Source organism: Geotrypetes seraphini, chromosome 16 (genome assembly GCF_902459505.1).
Source record: "Geotrypetes seraphini chromosome 16, aGeoSer1.1, whole genome shotgun sequence".
Lineage (NCBI taxonomy): Eukaryota > Metazoa > Chordata > Amphibia > Gymnophiona > Dermophiidae > Geotrypetes > Geotrypetes seraphini.
In genome coordinates, this window is record NC_047099.1 from 30,953,899 (window position 1) to 30,970,398 (window position 16,500).

At 46.8% G+C, this 16,500-nt stretch overlaps 1 protein-coding gene across 3 annotated transcripts in view; it reads left to right on the forward strand.

The window, feature by feature from the left end:
* The window catches only part of TSC22D4 (TSC22 domain family member 4), a 62,305-nt gene extending 46,564 nt beyond the window's left edge, over positions 1–15,741 (forward strand). For 2 of the 3 annotated variants that reach the window (XM_033925249.1, XM_033925248.1), the window contains exons 4-5: positions 12,850–12,901; positions 14,775–15,741. In XM_033925249.1, coding sequence (XP_033781140.1) covers positions 12,850–12,901; positions 14,775–14,990 — 268 coding nt within the window. In that variant the 3' untranslated portion in view covers positions 14,991–15,741. Of the gene's footprint in view, positions 1–5,592; positions 7,639–12,849; positions 12,902–14,774 lie in introns of those variants that run through there. The other variant, XM_033925250.1, reaches the window with a different exon arrangement.
* Positions 15,742–16,500: the final 759 nt, after the last annotated feature.

Below are 16,500 nucleotides of genomic sequence, written 5' to 3' on the forward strand. Positions count from 1 at the left end.
GATCCCGCCTGCCACACGTGCCCCCTCACTCCTTCCCTAATCCCGCCTGCTGCATGTGCTCCCCCATTCCTTCCCTGATCCCACCTGTCGCACGCGCCACCCCATTCCTTCCCTGATCCCGCATGCGCCCCCACACACCTTCCCCGATCCCGCCTGCCACACACGCCCCTCCATTCCTTCCTCGATGCCGCGTGCCCCCCATTCCCTTCCCCATACCTCTAGTTGAAGTTGTTGCTCACGGCAGTCAACACTGTGCTTCTCGCGACCCCATTGGCTGTCCCTATGCCCGGCACTCGGAAGTGACAACGGCGGGAGAGCCGAAGGGGTTGCGAAGAACACGTTGAGCGCCACGAACAACTTCTTCAACTAGAGGGGGGGAGGGGTGTCGGCATCTGAGTCGGACTGCCCCCTCCCCTTACTACGCCACTGATTAGGTGGCCTAAAGCACCTACAGAGGCGTGATTCCGTTAACAATTTTTCAGGCGCCGGAAGGTGCCATGAAACTCAGTTAAAAAGAGCATTTAAATGGCGTGTTTTACTGTGCTTGGGTGCCCACCGTCGCCGGTTAGAAAATCCTGGCCTCAGTGCCTAAAATGAAAGCCAGCTAGCTGGGAGGGCATTCTGGGGCGCAGTCGGCACTTGGCCGATTCATTTCACTGGCCAGGGTAACCGCACAAATAGAACTGTATAAAACGCTGCTGTGATTTAGGCCTCCTTTCACGAAACCGCAATAGCAGTTTCTAGTGTGGGGAGCCGCGCCGAACAGCCCACGCTGCTCCCGATGCTCATTGTCATTTGTAAAATACTCAATTGGGCCACTGGTCTTTGACCTAAGGGCCGCCGTGGGAGCAGACTGCTGGTCACGATGGATCACTGGTCTGACCCAGCAGTGGCAATTCTTATGTTCTTATGTAAGACCGCACCCGGGGTGGACCGTTCCCCCCCTCCACACACACCCCTTACTAAGCCACTGTACTCAATGCTGAAGCCCAGACTTGGCGTTGAATATTTGGGAATAACCCCGGAGATGGTCAGCAAAACGTTCACTGCTTCTGGCTGAATATTTGCACCCTCGTTTTTTTTGTTCCTGGTGACTTTTCCTACAGATGGTCACAAATAAAGAATTCCATAGAGAAGAGACACTGTTAAAGAGTTTCTAGTGATGAAGCCCAGAAAAGAATACGTCTCCATTTATCATACCTATCATCTAGTTTAATATTATTATATGGGAAAAAAACATAGTATAGTTAAACTCTGGAATTCGTTGCGTTAAAAGCATTTAGCTTTAACAATGTTTGGATAACTTATGAAAGAGAAGGTCATAAGCCATTATTCAGATGGATTTGGGGAAATCCACTGCTTATTCTTAGGATAAACACCATAAAATATGCTTTCCTCTTTGGGATCTTGACAGATACTTGTGACTTGGGATGGCCTCTGTTGGAAACAGGATACTGGGTTTGATGGACCTGCGGTCTGTCCCTATATGGCAGCTCTCAGGTTATTTATTTATTTTTAAATTTATATACCGTCTATATATCTAGATGGTTTACATATAAAACATACGTAGCATAAAATTATCTCCTAAGTAGAAGCTACACTAAATAAAACAATTTTATTATGTCTATTCTTGAGTAATATGTTGTACTTTTATAATTCACTTTCAACAGGGAGATATGGTCTCACTGCCTTACCACCTTCATTCAAAAAATTTTTTTCAGTGTTTGTTCAATGTTCCTCAGCGAGATCTCGTTTGGACGCTATGGCGGTCGAATGTTTGTGAGAGGGAGTTGGAGCCTTGAAAAAGCCCCACTTACTAACACGGGCGAAACATGTCGGTGTTTTCACACTAACTCCCCTGCACAGCGTCTTGCTTAAAGCCTAAAGCTAAGTAATCTTAGTAATTGTAAAATAAGTAAAATAAGTATAATATTTAAACAGCATTTTGTTCCAATGAGGAGTGGGAGCATAAAGCCATACACAATGAGAATGCTTGAGTGTGTGGTGGCCCGCTGAGGAACATTGAACAAACACTGAAAAAATTTTTTTGAAAAATTTTTTTGAATGAAGGTGGTAAGGCAGTGAGACCATATCTCCCTGTTGAAAGTGAATGTGTTTTGTATTTCTTCATTCTAAATTAATTTAAATACAGTGCCTAGTCTACATTTCGTACTTTTATAATTTGCATGTTGTAATTCGCTGATTGTCCAGCACTCTTTGGTGTGAACCACCTAGAAGTCATCTGATTATGGCGGTATAGAATAATAAAGTTATGTTATGTTATGAGTCTTTATGACATTCCTTGCCCACTTCCATCTATTGCCTGTACAAATAGAAATCTTTCCTTACTTGAAAGCAGATACAAATAACTGCGTTTTCAATAGGTTTTTTTTTTTTTATTTCAATCTGTCAGCCCCAGCAAGGCATTCCACATCTTAACACCTGCCACGAAAAAGGCAGCTGCTCTAGTCTCAGCATATCGCACGTTAGTCAATATTTCAAGTAACGCTTCCGGTTGCCCAAAATTCGGCGGTAAGATCTCTGTTTAGATTGGACAGATGTGAGCATGTGACAGAGTACTATATAAGTTTGTACGGGCTGAAGGTCAGGGGCAGGATAGATTATAAGCTACTGATAAATATTTTCATGTGCCTAAAGATGTTGGCTCCCAAATACCTGATCCAGAGTATCTTGCCACGCGATTCGCCTCGATTCACTTCGGTCTATTGACCATTTGATCTGCTGATTCCATCTGTGCGAGATCTGAGGCTATTGTCATCCAGAGATAGTGTTTTCCACTGCATTGGTCCCAAAGAATGGAACAACCTTTCTGAGTATATTTGTCAACAGCAGAATATACAGAATTTTAAGAAATTACTGTTCGGTCAGATGAAATGCAGGGTCTGAGATTGGTTAAATGAGGAGGAATGGAGACTGTTGAGTGCAGGGTGCTGGTCACTGATATATTCTATGGTCTGGACTGTTTTATGGTTATAGTGATGTTTGGTGTTGATGCGACCTGTATGTTATATGTCATTTTATATTTTGTATGTAAGTGTGTAACTCACCCTGGATAAGATCGGGGGATAAATAAATAAACCAACAAACGTGTCATTTTCTGAGCGCAGCTCTCTACCGGTACAGTATAACATCAGCAATTGCTTTAAATAGAAAGGTATTGGATGGTAAAGCATTTGATGAACAATCAAGATGACTTTATATTTCTGCTGCTAACCAGTGTTCTTATGTTCTTATAGAAAAATGATTTCTGGACGATCAGTGACTGTACTGCTTCTACTGTAGTAGGACCCTTTGTTATCTCAGCTTGGCTAAACTGATTTTGTGTCCCTTTCATCCACTGGCATTTGGGCATTTGAGGGTGACATTGTGGGAGAGTTACAAAGGGCAGGAATTTCTGGCATGGATGGGGGTGGAAGGGAGCTTTGGCCAGGCGGGCTGTGACTGGCAGGCAGCTGGGGACCTGCAGATACAGGGGAGGGACATGGAGTTTGGGATTCCAGCCAGTATGCAAAGGCAGAATTGTTTCTAGCATTACAAGTCAGCTATTGATCGCGGAGAATGAGTTACCTAGGGCTGGGATTTGTCCCTGCATGTCTGAGAGTAAAGGTTTTATCTTCCAGTGGGATGGGGGAGTGGATTTCATCTCCAATGGAAAGGATTTTTTTGCTCCAGAAGGGAAATTAGGGATTTTTGCCAGTTCTGAATAAGTTCTACAGAAAATGATATACTTTCTTTATTGGGGAGGGGAGGGTGAAGAGGTGAGTATGTGTACATGAGCAGGGAAATCTGTATAATTTTAAGAAATTACTGAAGAGGTTTCTATTTTGCAGCATGAAGTATGGGAACTGAATTTTTACGATAACTTCAAGCGCTGGTCGCTGGCATGTTCTGATTACATAGAAACATAGAACATGACGGCAGAAAAGGGCTGTATGTAAAGATGTCATAATTGTGTTTGTTCTGCCGTGGCCCGCGTTATATAAAGCAGGATATAAATAGATAAACTACCCCCCCCCTTTTACGAACGCCTAGCGGGGGTTTTTGGCGCCGGCAGCGGTGGTAACTGCTCGGACGCTGATAGAATTCCTATGAGCATCGGAGCAGTTACCGCTGCTGCCAGCGCTAAAAACCCACGCTAGGCGTTCGTAAAAAAAAATAGCCCATGCGTTTGTGTGACAGCCTGGTTAGGGACCGAAGCCCCTCACCAGTGACAGACTGGGATTACAAGTCAGCCCTGGCATTCAAGACAAAGTTAGACAAGTACGCAGGTTAGGGTGCTGGTCTTTGACCTGGGGGGCCACTGCAGGAGCGGACTACTGGGCACGATGGACCACTGGTCTGACCCAGCAGCGGCAATTCTTACGTTCTTAACACATTGCCCAAACCCCAAGCCCCATTCTGCCCCAGCCTCACCCCCCCCAGCCCCACCCTCCTCAATTGCTCTGAGCAGTGTCGGGAGGGCATCTGCGCACGCGTTACGTGATGATGTCACACGCATGCACGTGTGCATATGACATCACCGCGTTGCATCCGTGCACGCGTGGATGCCCTCCCAACGACGTCCTGAGCCGGAAGTGCCGGGTTTTAAGCTCATTTGGCTCATAGTTGGACCCCACCTTTCAGACGTTTTCCAGAGTGGCTAGATTGCCAATCCCAGGTCTGGATTTGGGGGACTGGAAAATGAATTCTCTTTACTGCTGTTGTCCGCTTCAGTTGTCTGAATCCACTTAAGACGCTGTCATGTGGAAGCAGAACAGGAGAGCCAGGCTGTGTTGTTTATGTAGTGGATGTGACCAGACAGAGGCTGGCTGGCAAGGTGGCAAGGGAGGCGGGGGTGAGAAGACAGACCCCCCTTCTACTTCACTCATGGCACAACCGTGAACCTCAGTGCTCATGATTAGAGTAGTAAGGAGTGTGGTTACTAGAGAATGACACGGGGACAAATTTTTCCCTATCCCCCGCAGGAACTCAGTTTTCCCGTCTCGTCCCTGCGAGTTTTGTCCCTGCCCCATTCCTGTAAGCTCTGCCTTAACCGCCTAAGCCTCAAACCCTTATGATTTTAAAGTGTTTGAGGCTTGTGCAGATGAGGATGAAGCTCTCAGGAATGGGGCGGGGCCAGGAAAAGAACTTGCGGGGACGGAACAGGAAAACAAGTTCCCGCGGGGACGGGGAAAAATTTGTCCCCCATGCCATTCTCTATGTTAGTCCACTTCAAAGGGTAATAAATAGAAAGAAAACATATTCGTACCTTTTTTTATTGGCTTTTGAAAGCAGAACCTTCTTCAGGTCAAAAAAGATATTGTTAGTCCAATAAAAAAAGGTATCATTTTATTTTTCTTTTGTTTTATTGTGTAAGCCTATTGAGCAGAGACATTACCCTGTATTATGGGTAGCTTGTACAAAGGTAAATGCCATGAAACTAATTCAAATATGACCAAAAAAGCATCCAGGGCATAGCAGGCTGAGATCCCCGGTAACTGCTTAGTAAGAAGGGCTTCTCTCTCTGTCTCTCCTTCTCCTCTTTCTGTCTCTTTCCATCTCTCTCGGTCTCCTTCTCCTCCCTCCCCTTCTGCCTGGTCCCTTTTTTCTCCCCCCCCCCCTTCCCTCTGTGTGTGTCACTTTCTCCCGCCTTCTCTGCCCCCTCGCTTGCCAGCCAGTGGGGATGAAAGGATGTAGGGACTGCAGAACTCAGCTTCTGAAAGGCAGCCAGCCCCTGAGAGAGGACAGAACAAGGGTAGACCTTCACCACTGACACAGTCTGCTCACTGCTCTCTCTCTCTTTCTGCTTATTTTTCTCTGCTGTCTTTTTCTTCTTTTTTTCTCTTCCTGTCTCTCTTCTACTCTTTGCCCCCTCCCCTCCCTTTCTTCATTTAATGAATTTCTGCTCTCTCCTTTCCATTCTGTCATAGACACTTGCTTCAAAGTTCTCTATTTATTTTTATACGTTTTAATTTTGTTTCTCCCTTGCCTCAAATTCTCTATGCACTAATTATTATTATTTATTTTTTTTTTACTTACTGTATTTTTCTTTCTCTAATAAGAGATGTGTGATTTTCAGAGATGAAGTGGGGAAGGACTTAGGGTCTGATATGTACTTCTAGAAGGGAAGGAAAGCAAGTGAAGACAGGGGATGGAGAGCAGCGTGGAAGGATTGTCTGTGAAAAGTAGAATCAGCTCTTACCAAACCCGGCTTGACCTGCAATCCTGCCACTCTCGAGGAGCGTCCCCAAGCCGAGGTGAAAACCCAAAATGGGTACAAAACCAGAGCCTGAAGGACCAGCAGATCTGCTCCCGAGGAGCATCCCCACACCGAGGTGGGAGTCCAAAATGGGTACAAAACCAGAGCCTGAAGGACCAGCAGATTTGCTCCCGGGGAGCATCCCCAAATCGAGGTGGGAGCCCAAAATGGATACAAAATCAGAACCTGAAGGATAAACAGATCTGCTCTCGTGGAGCATCTCCAATCCAAGGTCAGAGTCCAAAGTTGGTACAAAACCAGAACCTAAAAGACCAGCAGATCGACTCCCGTGAGGCATCCCCAATCCATAGTGGAAATCCAAGGAGTGAACAAAACCAGAAACTGAAGGGCCGGAAGATCTCCCAGGAAGCAACCCTAAGCCAAAATGAGAATTCAAAGAGTGTTCAAAACCAGGATCTGAAGGACCCGTACATCTACCACTCTTGTGGGGCATTCCAGAGTGGAAGTGAGAGCCCAAAGAGAGTCCGGAACCTGAAGAACCAGAAGATCGGCCACTTGGAAAAGGTGATCCCAAACCAAGACACAAGCCCCAAAACTATCAAGAAGCAGGACCAGCAGCTCTATCACTCCCAGAGGGCAATCCTGAGCCAAGACAAGAGCCCAAAGAGTATTCAGAACCAAAACCTAAAAGAACAGGAGAGTTGCCACTCCAAAAAAGTATCTCCAAACCAAAACAAGATCCCAAAGAGTATCCAAAATCAGATCCAACAGGACCAGCAGATTTGCCTCTCCAAGGGGGGATCCCAAAGCCAAAATGAGAGCCCAAAGAATGTTCAGAATCAGAACCTAAAGGACCAGCAGATCTGCCACTCCAAACAAATATCTCCAAACCAAGACAAGAGTATCCAAAATCAGACCCAACAGGATCAGATTTGCCTCTCTAAAGAGGCATCCCAAAACCAAAGTAAGAGTCCAAAGAGTGTACAGAACCGGAACCTAAAGGACCAGCAGACTTGCAGCTCCCAAGGAGTCCCACCCAGCAATGGTCAGACTGGCACTGAGGAGGATATTCAGAAGACTCCAGGCACAGAGAACCCACAAAGCATCCAAAACCAGAACGTGCAGTACCAGCAGCTTTGCTGCTCGTCTCAGAAGCCATCCTCGGGCAGACCAGAGAGTCCAAAGAGTGTCCAGAACAAGAACCTCTGGAATCTCTGCCACTCCCATGGAATTTCCCCAAACCAAGTCGAGAGCCCCAAGAACACTGAGAACCAGAACCTTCAGGATCAGCGGATCTGCTGCCCCCAAGGTATATCTCCGAGCTGCACCAAGAGCCTAGAAGGCCTCTGGAACAAGAATGAAGCCTACCGAACAAAGAGTGAGAAACACCTGCTGGCCCTCCTGCTTTTCTTTCATAGGTAAACACATTGTGGTGGGAAAGAAGTTATTTGAGTTTATTCCATGCTTGTATCTATCCTTTCTAGTTTATACTGGAGCAGTCTGATTTCATACTGCTTTGGTGTGCTTCTTCACAAGGGTTTGTGCTAATGCAAGGTGAAATTCCAGAGTATCCTTCGATTTATGATCTATAGGTGGAGATTTTACTAGCTTGTTAATGTCTTGTCTTGCATGTGCTCCTGGGTTTGTGGTCCGCTCACTTATAGTTTTTAAATTCTGCACTGGAGGCAGTTTGGTTGTCTTCCCCATGGGTTTACCGAGAGGAAGGACCGAGGTCTCCTGTGCTGTGTTGACAGAGCTTATAACTCACTGGCAACAACAGCACCACAGGCTGCCAGGCAGAGGGAAACTAACCCTGGATAAAAGGAGCCCTCTAAGGAGTAATTTGTTAAGGAACATGAGCTTGTAGAACAGCATTTTGTATGTGCAGTTAGGTTCTCGTAATCATTTCCTGGGGGTACATGCTTGTAGAGCATAAGCCAACAGACATAAGAACATAAGAATAGCCCTACTGGGTCAGACTAATGGTCCTTCAAGCCCAGTAGCCCGCTCTCACAGTGGCCAATCCAGGTCACTAGTACCTGGCCAAAACCCAAAGAGTAGCAACATTCCATGCTACCAATCCAGGGCAAGCAGTGGCTTCCCCCATGTCTTTCTCAATAACAGACTTTTCCTCCAGGAACTTGTCCAAACCTTTCTTAAAACCAGACACGTAGGATGTAGTTTTTATTTTTTTTTTTTTAAACACTTGCCACATCTAAAATATAGGTGAGCTGAAGCAAATGAATATCATAGCTGTATGTGTGTATTATCTCGTATAATTTTATGCATGCGTGCATATTTTCACACAATCTGCGTGTAGGCATTCCCCAAGGACATAGTGTGGGCAGAGCTGGGGGGGGGGGGGAAAGCTATGAGGCCTGCACATTATGTTAGAAAATACGCATTTACACACATGAAAGGCACCTGCACGCACGCACCATTCTCACGTTAACACACTAGTTTGTTCTATTTTTCTTGCACTGTGTCACATAAGCCCTATCCGGGTTTACCTAAATGATTCTGCTTGTGTCACTTTTAGTAGCTTCAGTTATAGTTGGTCTAGAACACACATTTGTGGGAGTGTGTGGTGCGGTGGTTAGAGCTACAGCCTTGGTAACCTGAGGTTGTGGGTTCAAATCCCGCACTGCTCCTTGTGACCCTGGGCAAGTCACTTAATCCCCATTGCCCCAGGTACATTAGATAGCGTGGGAGCCCGCCAGGACAGTTAGGGGAAAATGCTTTTGAGTATTCAAATAATTTGTGATCCGCATAGAATTGTAGGATATGCAGAATATAAATTATAAAGATTTCCAGCTTCCTTTGTATGTCCGTACCCCTGACCACAGAAACAAAAAAAAAACTTGTGGAGAACTGATGTCCAAGATCAAGGCTTTATTTGAACAAAATAGATAATCCGCATAAAAATGTCTAGGACCTGAATCGCTGGAAACATATGGACCCAACACGGTCCATGTTTCGACACTATTGCCTTCCTCAGGGGTCCCTATAGGTCCTATAAACAGGCGTGTGGATTAAATAATAAAAACGACAACTCCTGTGCTGGTGAGATACACCACATCACTCAAGTTTCAAGTTTATTTAAGTCTTGATATACCGCTTTTATGATCAAAGCGGTTTCCAATTAATACAAAGTATTAAAAAGTTTAATATATATATATATATATAACATAAAGGGAACGCATGAACAATTACAATACAGACGCAACATGATAGACATGGGCAATAGGGAGGATACTGACTATTGCTCATAAGGTCCTTCACACTGCGTCTCTGTCGAATTTGTTCTCTCTGATCTCTCCTTACGTCCCTTCCCCTTCATTACTCTCATTGGATGGTCATTGATTTACCATTCCTTCTATTTTTTATTCTCATCTACATTCTGCATTTTTCTGTACCATTCCCCACCTCTGGAATTCTCTTCCCCCCTCCCCCCTTGCTTAGAACAGTCATCCAAGAAATTTTGGGCTGGGTGAAGACTCACCTTTTTGTCTTAGCATTTCTGGGTGTCTCAGAACGCTAGTTGCCTCTACTGACTACACCAGTTTTCCCTCTTTACCTCCTTCTTCTTAATCCTTTACTGCTCCTTGATACACTGGCTTGGATTCCGCAAATCTGTCCTCTCCTGGTTTGTCTCCTACCTCTCCCATCGCTCCTGTAGTGTATGTGCTGGTGAGTCTTCCTCTGCTGCTATCCTGCTAGTGGTTCGCATACCCCGGAGCTCTGTCTTAGGTCCTCTCCTCTCTCTACACCTCTTCCCTCAGTGCCCTGATCTCCTCCCATGGCATCCAGTATCACCAGTATGCTTCTTTCTTTTTAATTCTGATAATTTATATTCCGCATATCTTACAATTCTATGCGGATTACAAATTATTCAGGTACTCAAGCATTTTTCCCTTGAGAAGAGACTACGAGGGGATCTGATCGAGACTTTCAAAATACTGAAAGGATTCGACAAAATGGAGCAGGGAAAGCAGTTATTTACAATGTCCAATGTGACACGGACAAAGAGGATATAGACTGAAGCTGAGGGTGGACAGGTCCGGGACGAATATCAGGAAGTGGTGGACACCTGGAATGCTCTCCCGGAGGAAGTAATTGCAGAATCCACCGTTCTAGGATTTAAGGGTAAACTAGATGCACATCTCCTTAAGAGTGGCATGGAGTGATACGGGTAAGGGTAAATTAGATGCACATCTCCCTTGAGAAGCATACAGTGATATGGGGACTAAAACTATGCAAGGGTACACCTGGCGGGGCCTCCGCGTGTGCGGATCACCGGACTTGATTGACCCAGGGTCTGATACAGAAATGGCAATTCTTATGTTCTTAATATTTGCATGTCCTCTCCCTATAGGCTAAGGCTCTTTACACCCGCATTATGATGTCATAGAGCCTTATGGTTATATAAACATAGAAACATGATGGCAGCTAAAGGCCAAATGGACCATCCAGTATTCCCATCTGCAGCATCCACTATCTCCTCCTCTCCCTATTGGTTAAGGTTCTTAATATTTGCATGTCCTCTCCCTATAGGCTAAGGCTCTTTACACCTGCATTATGATGTCATAGAGCCTTATATGGTTACAGAAACATAGAAACATGATGGCAGCTAAAGGCCAAATGGACCATCCAGTATTCCCATCTGCAGCATCCACTATCTCCTCCTCTCCCTATTGGTTAAGGTTCTTAATATTTGCATGTCCTCTCCCTATAGGCTAAGGCTCTTTACACCTGCATAATGATGTCATAGAGCCTTATGGTTATAGAAACATAGAAAGGGTAAATTAGATGCACATCTCCCTTGAGAAGCATACAGTGATATGGGGACTAAAACTAGGCCAGGGTAGACCTGGCGGAGCCTCCGTGTGTGTGGATCACTGGACTTGATGGACCCAGGGTCTGATCCGGAGATGGCAATTCTTACGTTCTTATGTCCCGGTGGGCTCCCACTCTATCTAATGTACCTGGGGATTAGGTGACTTTGGTTCAGGCCCACCCACAATTAGGTGTCTGGCTACACCCGATGCTGATGCCTGATGCAGAACTGTGAACTTACATTAGTGCTCTGTAATGACAATTAGGCGTGTAATTGTTGATCCAGAATTTGTGCTTACCACGCAGCATCCCGGCGCTTAACATGGAGCAGCCTATAGAGAACTACCCCCTAGTACCTTGCCTGTGGTCCTTTATAGCAGTGTTTTTCAACCGCTGTTCCGCGGCACACTAGTGTGCCGCGAGATGTTGCCTGGTGTGCCGTACGGTTAGGGCCGCCATCAGGGCAGTACCACCAGTCTAGGGAGAGAGGCGGTCCGCCCCACGTGGACAGGAGAGAGCTGGACGGGGGACCCGCGGAGTTCAATGCATCTCGAGCCGCGAGTCTCGTCTTCTGTTCCTGCCTGCACTGCAGCTAACATATAACCGATCGCAAGCGTTCCCCGATGTCAGCGCTGACGTCGGAGGGAGGGCTTAAGCAAAGCCTGCCCTCCGACGTCAGCGCTGACATCGGAGAATACTTCCGTTCGGCTATTTGTGCGCGGCAGGGCAGGCAGGAAGCAGAAGACAAGCCTTGCGGCTTGAGCTTCGTTTTGCTGAGAAAGTTGCAAAGATGGGCTGGGAGGCAAACACGGAACACAAAAGGGGGGAGGGAGTGCGTTTTGGACACAAGGCATGAACTTGGGAGAGAGGAAGGGAGGGAAAGAGATGCTGAGGTGGGGGAGGGAATGCGTTTTTGGACACAGAAGAAATGGACTTGGGAGAGAGGAAGGGAGGGAAAGAGATGCTGAGGTGGGGGAGGGAATGCGTTTTTGGACACAGAAGAAATGGACTTGGGAGAGAGGAAGGGAGGGAAAGAGATGCTGAGGTGGGGGAGGGAATGCGTTTTTGGACACAGAAGAAATGGACTTGGGAGAGAGGAAGGGAGGGAATGAGTGTTTGGACACAGAAGGCATGGACTTTGGAGAGAGGAAGGGAGGGAAAGAGATGGTTGTGTACACGGGGAATAGAAGAAAGGGGAATTTTTGGTCATAGGGAGGGAGTGAGGTATAGATAGTGGCATACCAGGGTGGGGGGGGGGGGCGGTCTGCCCCACCCCGGGTTTACGTCCCAAGGGGGTGCACAGCTGGCCACCCTCCAGTGTTGTCCCTAGGCCGGCAAACTGCGGCTCTTTAGCCACTTGAGTGCCACCGCCGCCAACGGTGTTGTTGGCGGTGGCAGCATTATAAAATACTTTCTTTATGTTTATTTGATTCCTATTCAAGAGAATTACTTTATATATAGTCAATATAGGCACAGAGTTAAATTTTTTAACATTTTCTAATGGTGGTGTGCCTCGTGATTTTTTTCATGAAACAAGTGTGCCTTTGCCCAAAAAAGGTTGAAAAACACTGCTTTATAGAATGGGGTCCTACAGGCACCCTCTGGCCACCTAGATATAGGTGCACATTGTATAAAATGACTTCCCAGATTTCTCCTCTTTATGTTATTTTTATTGTTGAATCCTTTTATGTATTACTTTGGTAATGTGCGCACTTGGGTGAGCTGAGAATTTTTCTGAATCGTAACGCTGTTTTGACGTGTCTTGTAAATCGTGTCTCTCTTTGTCTCTACAGTGGCCTGAGCAGCAGTATAGTCGCCATCGATAACAAGATCGAGCAAGCGATGGTAAGTTTCAGCTCTCAGCCCTTCTAGGTTGGCCTCTGTGCATCTCTTGTCAGGAACGAACCTCACTAAGCCGGGGGGGGGGGGGGGGGGGGGGTTCGCTGGATACCAGCCCAGTCTCTGACGTATTCATCGTAATACTTGTATGGTTTCAAAGAAAGCTTGCGGTTTACACTTTATTTAAATTTTTTTTTTTTCAAGATCTTTATTCATTTTTCATCTTATAAAAAGTGTTTAATATTACACCATTAAATAAATTATACATGTCACTTAAACAACTTTCAATTAAAATCTCAAGAAGAAAAATTTATTCCCCCCCCCACCTACCAACAATTTGATAAACCGCCTAACCCAAACAGGTTAAAAGCGGTTTACAATGCATTAAAAACTAGGGCTGCGACTTTAAGGCGTTAATAACACGATGAATGTGTTAAATGATTAACGTGCATTAAAATTTTAACGCATGTTAACGCAGGCCCCCCTTACCTCCAGCTGCCGCTGCCATGGCCCTCCATCTGCCTCCAGCAGCCACCACCATGGCCCATCATCTGTCTCCAGGAGCTGCCACCACAGCCAATGCCACTGCCTGCCACAGTCCATTGAATCCCTCCCTCCCTCTCTGTGGTCAGGACTCTTCTCTTTTTTTCCCTTCCTCTACCTCCTCCCACCATGGTCAGATGGAGTTGGGTTGGGTCTCTTGTCTCTCTCTTTCCTCCCTCCCTCCCTTCCCCCGTGATGTGGTCGGGTCTCTCTCTCCTTCCTTCCTCCCTCCCCCTGTGGTCAGATCCCTCTCCTCTCCCTTCCTTCCTCTAACCTTTCACAGTCTGCCGGCAGTACTAGCAGAAGAGGAAGTTACACCAGCAGTTCCAGTGTAGCAGGGACTGAAGAGACCATGAGAGACTGCAGCAGGCTAGCCTGATGGCAGTGCTCTGCTTTAATCACTAGAATTTCTGGAAGGTCCTGAGCTCCAGCCACATCTGGAGGGCCTCTGAGCATGTGTGGATGACCTGTGGTGTGTGTATGAAGCTTGCCCAAGGCTGTAGAGCCACAGAGAGAGAGAGAGAGAGAGTGTGTTTGAAAACATACAACAATATCTTTTTGTCTGTGTGTATGAGGGAAGTTTGTACTGGTTTTGTGGTGAGGTAATGTGTGTGCAGTGGCGTAGCTAGGAAGGTTGCCACCTGAGGCAGTGGCACTAGGATTACCTAATGTCCGGATTTCACCGGACGTGTCCTTCTTTTGAGGTCGTGTCCAGGCGGCTTTTCAAAACCTGGCACTTTGTCCGGGTTTTGAAAAGCCTCCTCTCAATTGTGTCGTGCAGGAGGCAATCTGCGCAAGCATGGGTGCCACGCGTTGACATCACCCGGGCATGCGCCGATTGCCTCCTGCCCGACCAAAGCAGGCAGCGAGGGACGGAGATGGGCGGGTCTAGGGTGTCTGGATTTTGCCGTCATAAAATCTGGCAACCCTAAGTGGTGCCCAGCATCACCGCGCCGTACAACCCTTACCTTCTCTTCCCCGCTGCACCGTATACCCCCTTTAGACCTCTGGAAATGTTTGCTGGCATGAGCTAGCCTTAGCTCCCTTCTGATGACACTTCCTGGTTGTGGGACAAGGACGTGACATCAGAGGAGAGCAGAGGCTGGCGCGCTTGCTCAAGGGAACATTTCAAGAGATGCGCTGGAGGGGACAGAGAGTGGGAGAGGCACCGGCACCCCCAGTGGTCTGCCCTCTGTCCGTCCCCCCCTTATTACCCCCTGTGTGTGTGTATTCTGTGTATATGGGAAAGCCCAATGGGTATGAGATTCCCTCCAGTCTATAAGACCTTGTTAGTGTATATTTTTCTTGTAACTCACTCTCTCTCTCTGCCTCCCAGGATTTAGTGAAGAGTCACCTTATGTTTGCAGTAAGGGAGGAGGTGGAGATCCTGAGAGATCAGATCAAAGACCTCATGGACCGCAACTTACTCCTGGAACAAGAAAACTCGCTCCTCCGGTCCTTGGCCAGTCCCGAGCAGATCTTAGAGCTGCAGACCCGACTGCAGAGCACCAGACTGGGCCTGGGGCCGCCTGTGAACGCTGGATCAGCTTGATTCCACCTGCTACTGCTCCGAGGAAAAACAGAGAGAAAGAGGAGGCGGGGGAGGACTTGCTGAACGCCCACTCCACAAAAGGAACCTATCAGTATGGCATCACGTGGAGATAAGCACTCGATGTGATGGAAGCAGCTGCGGACAGCTCCCGCCAGACTCAGCAACACAAAACTGGGATGCCAGAAGAGGACGGGAAGAGTGTTGACCATGAGCCTTAAGGAGTGATGGGAAGTAGTTGCTTTCCTGGGTCTCTCTTAAAGTTGGCATGTGTCACTGCCAGGGACCACATATGACAGTGATGCACGGGTCAGGTTTGTTAAGGGAGCTCTTTTTTCGCTGTCAGGAACAGGTGTGAAGAGCTGCTGTTCTCTCAGACTGGAATCACACGTAACGTTAAAAAAGAGAATGCTTTTTTTACTCAGGCTAAAATTGGTGTGTGCAGGGGCAGGTGAAAACGGTCATCTCCTCTGCAATCCTGAATGTCTTGGTTATGGCTCCAGGTCTATGGACTCATAACTCCTGCTTTTCTTAGAGATCCCAGAACTACAAGTCCATAGATGCTATGAGAGTAAAATCAGGACTGAATTAGTCCAGCCGTGATGACATGATGCAGTGCTGGTTATCACTGGTTAAAACATAAGAACATAAGCAATGCCTCTGCTGGGTCAGACCTGAGGTCCATCATGCCCAGCAGTCCGCTCACGCGGCGGCCCAACAGGTCCAGGACCTGTGCAGTAATCCTCTATTTATACCCCTCTATCCCCTTTTCCAGCAGGAAATTGTCCAATCCTTTCTTAAACCCCTGTACTGTACTCTGCCCTATTACTCCCTCTGGAAGCGCATTCCAGGTGTCCACCACTCGTTGGGTAAAGAAGAACTTCCTAGCATTCGTTTTAAATCTGTCCCCTTTCAACTTTTCCAAGTGTCCTCTTGTTCTTTTATTTTTCGAAAGTTTGAAGAATCTGTCCTTCTCTACTCTCTCTATGCCCTTCATGATCTTATAAGTCTCTATCATATCCCCTCTAAGTCTCCTCTTCTCCAGGGAAAAGAGACCCAGTTTCTCCAATCTCTCAGCGTATGAGAGGTTTTCCATCCCTTTTATCAAGCGTGTCGCTCTCCTCTGAACCCTCTCGAGTAACGCCATATCCTTCCTAAGGAGAACTGTTATTTTCTATAAATGGTCAGAGGGTCCTAGAAGGTGGTAAGGGCTGTGTGGAAAAAGCTTAGCGGTGGTTAGTATCTGGTTTTAAGAAAGATTTGGAAAATTTCCTGGAGGAAAAGTCCATAGTCTGTTATTGAGACAGACATGGGGGAGTGTTGCTACTATTTGGATTTTTGCCAGGTACTAGTGACCTGGATTGGCCACCATGAGGACATGCTACTGGGCTAGATGGACCACTAAGGGCTATTCTTATGTTCTATGTTCTGTGTGCTAGAGCTGGTACACATATCTATAAGATGCAGAAAAAGAAGGCGGCATGCTGGCTGCACTGCAGGAAGTGGTCTGGGT